The 5,066-nt window shown below is 37.2% G+C and overlaps 1 protein-coding gene across 2 annotated transcripts; it reads right to left on the bottom strand.

Annotated features, from left to right (window-relative positions):
* Positions 1 to 281: 281 nt before the first annotated feature.
* On the bottom strand, positions 282 to 2,705 carry LOC140788623 (DNA-directed RNA polymerases II, IV and V subunit 9A-like). 2 transcript variants are annotated; one of them, XM_073137967.1, is made up of 4 exons: positions 2,424 to 2,705; positions 2,270 to 2,345; positions 1,205 to 1,363; positions 282 to 535 (listed from the first exon to the last, which is right to left on the bottom strand). In XM_073137967.1, the coding sequence occupies exons 1-4, from the start codon at positions 2,450 to 2,452 to the stop codon at positions 455 to 457; spliced, it is 345 nt and encodes a 114-aa protein (XP_072994068.1). In that variant the 5' UTR covers positions 2,453 to 2,705; the 3' UTR covers positions 282 to 454. The 2 variants fall into 2 exon arrangements, with proteins under 2 accessions (XP_072994068.1, XP_072994067.1); XM_073137966.1 differs by having other exon boundaries at positions 2,270 to 2,354; positions 2,424 to 2,631.
* Positions 2,706 to 5,066: the final 2,361 nt, after the last annotated feature.

Below are 5,066 nucleotides of genomic sequence, written 5' to 3'. Positions count from 1 at the left end.
TTTTTTTCGTCGCGGTCCGTCGTTAGTTCATCCTTAATAATGTGTGGATTCTATCTAATTTTGAACTCAAAATTTATATTCAAATATATGATTTTTAATATTAGGACATGTGTTTCATTGCATTAGTTGTAGTCTGGTGAAGCTTTTGACTTCCTAATTTTATGCCTGATATTGAAGATTCTTGCATTGCTATACTTAGGAGGGGAAATATATATTCACTAAGCATACAACTACGCAAGAACTGATCGAATTGAATTTTGACTTGTGTCAATGATTTTAAATTTTACTGTCCAAGCTGAATGATTTATTCAAGCAGTATGCTGGCATTATGCATCAGTGAGTTTGAACTTCAAACTGTTCATATTACTTATTCTCAGATACCATCTCAAAATTGCAGCTGAACCAAATATTCGATTCAGTTCATGCTTGAAATGATCCAGATAGCATTGTTCTGTTACTCTCTCCATCTATGACCACAGCTTGGGTTGCAGCAGACAAAGAACAATGTCATCCCTTCCTCTCCTCTAGCAGTAGCCTGCATAGGGACACAATAAGTTAGATAATTTAATTTGCACTAAAATGAAAAGTCTAAAAAATAATTATGAACAAACGCATCTAAATAAAGGTAGATGTAAACTCACAATGTTCTTGAAAATCTTAATCTCATTCATAGAAAATACATCCAAGTTTATTAATCTAACACATACCCATATGTCTAAGCCAGAAATTAGATAACAAAGGGTGGAGTTTCATTTTTAACTAGATGACAAATAGATCTTGCAGTATTCATACTCAAGGCCTCCTGGTTTAGTACCCTGTGTGCTCACCATATTCCCTGGATAGTAAATTTGATCTTCTTTTATGCTAACAATAAGTATGAACAAATTAAGTTTGATGAGTTTATTCTTTGTGAAGAGTGGAACCTCAAAAAAACTCTCACTACTATAATTTTGATGGATTTACTACATCTATGCTATTAAAATGTTACAAACTTGGTCCTCTGTTCATAATTTTTTTTTTCTGTTAATGATCAACTTTCAAAGAAATAACTTTTTTGAGCCAGAAAATTCAGTATTTTGTGTTAATCCAATGGCAGTTGGCTAGTGGAGGATATAATGTTGTACAAAATGAGGAAATAGTATTATAGATATCACAATCTTTTGCCTGATAAGAGGCAAGTGAAGGTGAAGAAATTAAATCTCACCTGAAAAAATACAGCTTCACCATGGCCGCAAGCTGCACACCTTACAGACTTGGTACGAGGAAGGGTTGGATCACCGGCAACATCCTGCAGCACTTGTGTGAACTCACCAGCAGAGTGATGCACTACATTTCGGTATACACAGAAGTTGTCGGCGACTTCCTGCATGCAAGCAAGATTCAGGAGATGATCAGAATGATCGACTAAGTGCCTGATAAAATGTTTGTTGGCATAGTGGCAACATTCATATATATATACAATAATCATTTGCCTATAAATGCAAAAGATCTATTTTATCTTGTAGTCCAAAGCTGTTCTAGAGAAACAGATCTTCATATGTGCAAATTTATTAAGGCCTGCTAGTTATTACTGTACTCATGCGTTGCTTCCCTGGGGACTTGAATCTAACTTAATCTATTGGAGATTCATCAGTAGAAAGCAATTCTTGTTACTAAATCCAAAAGGACATTTAAAAGTGCTGACATTTAAAGAGAGAGAGAGAGAGAGAGGAGGGAGACAACTCCATAAGTTAGATAAGATAATTATGGCTGTGGCATCAATTCCAAATTTAAGCCTCATTTTGGTTTACTACAGAAGACTTACAAGCACAATCTAAATTTCTAGATTAAGAGTGAAAATCTCTTCAAGAAAGTACTGTGATGTGTAGATCTTATTCACATTACAAGCAAGACTAATGCAGGTTTGGAACTATATATTGTGAACCAGCACAATGATATCAAACTAAATGAAGCAAATCAAGGTAAAAAATAAGCCAAAGCAGGATCAATAGTTGTTCATGCTTTATGATAGAGATATTGCATCTGAAATAAAAGAACTTAATTTTGTAACAATCTTAATTCCTTCTGAGCTCTTTACACTTCAATCCTGGAAAGTTGTAGCAACTATATGGTGAAACACCCAGATGCTATTTTCTGGATGAAATAAAGAGTACCATGAAAATTAATGCTCTGACCAATTCCAGCTTTTGATAAGACAAGATCATAAGCTACTTAGATCATCAATAATTAGGATATAACTTTTGATTTATGTTAACCAATGCGGGGAAACCTGGTGATCGCAATTGCGGCAGGCATAGAGAAGGATCTTCTGCTCCTTGTCCTCCTTCGGATACAGTATGTTATTGCTGCGAATCCTCAGAGAAGAAAGAAAAGATGAACTACTTCTTCGACAGTTACATACACATATGGTATTATGATCTCACCATTCACGGCAAAATTTCATGGTACTCATGGCTGCTCCTCCGAATTGTGATCGATCTTGGTCAGCTTGCAGACAGGACTTGATGTCTGATGATGACTGAAGAGTGATGATACCTTCTTCCTCTCCTGGCCTTCTCTTTTAGATCCAACTCTTCTACAAGTCAAGCAGCTGTGGTGCTCCCACTTGCACAATAAATCATAACTCACTCTGGAAATCATAAAGGAGCCGCCGAAATCTTTCAGAACAACATGGAGAATCTTTCTGCAAAGATGCCAGCTGGTTTAATTTAATTCTTGAGGCTAAGCTGTGGGGACAAAAAAGAAATGCTGGATTCTTCTGGTCCCTTCATGGATAAGATAAAATTTAGCACAATGACTTGGTCTGATCTCACAAAGCTATGCAATTATTGAAGTATCCAAATTAACCACTATAAGCTTACTTAAATACAATGGAAAGTGAACTCACACCTACCAAATTTCCAACACGAGTAAGTTTCAAATCTTCAATATGGACAAATTAGTAAGTACTTATCTAGAGTCCATGATGAAGACCCCCGTTCCTCTCCTCTCCTCCTTTTTTATTTTATTTTTACTGATCTCTTCTTCCATTGCAGGAGGATGTGTTTAGTTATGCAACAAATTTAGAAATAAATGAGCATGGCACAAGTTTATCAGATTCCTTGGAGTTGTTATATGTGGACAGTGGAAAAGGGCCATGAAGATGCATCTTGACAGTTAAAAAGAAACAAAGATCTTTGAAAGCATAAGCCGATAGATAACGACGGATTTAGTTTCCTTTATTTTATCCGATTAACGAGATGTTAGAAGCTTCCTCTTCTTCTCTCGCTCAAGATTGAATCCGTTATGTTGATGGAGAGTTAGTTCCTTATATCTAATCAATTATTAAATTGCATTTTATGCCGATGTAATTTGGCCCGGTTTCAATTTATATTCTCGTATTTTAAAGTTAAGTAATTAATCCTCTCTGGAGCCCATACCAAATTGCAAATAATTAAAGTAACCCCTGCCATCATTAGTGCTAATATTTTCATATGTATTATGTTAATAGTTAATTAATGATTATAATTTGTTATCAACTGCACCAGGGTTAATATACAAGTTAAATTGAAATTAGGCCAAACTTAAGAGGGATAAAATGTTAATAGAGAAGAGAGAGAGAGAGAGAGAGAGAGAGAGGGAGAGAGGGACAACAAAGGTAATAAGCACTTGTTGAATAAGCTTGAAAGGAAAGCTTAGAAAAAGTAAAAAGAATCTCATACCCAAGGAGGATGAAAAAGCTAGTTGAGATTGACAATACTAGACCTTATATGAGGAATAAGGAAGGGAGGCACTGGCACTCACATTACTGCATTCATTGCATCTTCTACTTCTAATCTGGGAGTTTTCTTTTTGGGATAATTATGGAAATGTTATGCCAGTCTCCGATTATTCCCCATTACACCAACCCCTTTATTATAATTTGTAGCTCCGGAATGCCCACGTATTTAATCTCTCTTATTATTTGCTTGGTTGATGATAAGGAGAGGAAATAAAGTGATCGAAATTTCTAGCAAACTTATTATCTAATAAAGTGACAAATATTGGAAATGTTTGGTAGAAGTAGAAATTATTATAATTAATGATAATATATTAATATATAAAAAGGTGAACAGTCTCTTGTTTTTATTAGAGTAGAAAAATAAAACGAGAGAAAGTAGATTATATTATGTTTTTTTAGATAATTTCTTTTTCACCCACTGATTTATCACCCATTTCCACAATGACTTCATTGAACTTTCTTTTAGTACACACCCACCTTATGAACTATCAGAAATATCTCTTCCTTGATGACAAAATTTATGAATTGACTAAATTGCCCATCCGCTTATAATGATAAGATAATTAAGTGAATTAGCTGATATTAAATATTTTTTAAATACCTTCATTGCCGCTAATCTCCCTTCTCCCAACCCACAAACAATTTCTCCCATCTTCCTCCCCCGCATTGTCTTCCTACCCCAAACCCTAGAAACAACCACTAATGACCTCCCTCCGCTCCACTGTCGCTTCCTCCCTCCCGTCCATCTGTGCTGTCGTGTCCCTCTCTAGGTGCGAGGCCCTCCATCTCGAGCTTGAGAAACTGCCAAGTCTTTGCCAGCATTTGGTGCCACAGCCTCTATGTTCGCCAACTCTAGGCACTCCTTGCTAGTCGCCCATCCATTGCCACTCTCCTCGTTTCCAAGAGCTCTACGGGCTTAATGATTTTGTGGCTCTAGACGGAGAGGATCGAGATGAAGCCCTGGGTGGCTGATTTATCGACAGTGTCAGGAGGTCTCGGAGGCTATAGTTGGGCCGATGACCAGTGAAGAGAGGGTCGATCAAGGCTACGGTTGGGTCAGGAGGTCTCGGAGAGAAGAATGGTCTCTTAGAGGTAGTAAAGATAGGTTTCCTAAGGCATTTGGAGAGAGAGAGAGGGGGGGCAATGGGAGGGCGACGATAACATCGGGCTCAGATAAGATGGAAATGGGGACGTTGGGCTCAAAGAGAAGGGCAATAGGGAGGAGGACGAGGGTGGCAATGGGCATGAGGCATTTGGAGAGACAAAGGGTACGGAGAAGAAGTGACGGTGACATCAGGCTCAGAGA

Source organism: Typha latifolia, chromosome 5 (genome assembly GCF_019914945.1).
Source record: "Typha latifolia isolate L0001 chromosome 5, TyphaL0001v2, whole genome shotgun sequence".
NCBI lineage: Eukaryota > Viridiplantae > Streptophyta > Magnoliopsida > Poales > Typhaceae > Typha > Typha latifolia.
This window is presented reverse-complemented; position numbering and strand designations above follow the sequence as displayed.

What these genes read in the sequence shown, in the direction of transcription:
- LOC140788623 (XM_073137966.1), bottom strand. Translation starts at nt 2,452, where the DNA reads ATGAGTACCATGAAATTTTGCCGTGAATG. An exon ending in GCCGCAATTGCGATCACCAG is followed by an intron (nt 1,364 to 2,269) that starts GTTTCCCCGCAT and finishes GCTTGCATGCAG; the next exon opens with GAAGTCGCCGACAACTTCTG. An exon ending in GTGAAGCTGTATTTTTTCAG is followed by an intron (nt 536 to 1,204) that starts GTGAGATTTAAT and finishes GTCCCTATGCAG; the next exon opens with GCTACTGCTAGAGGAGAGGA.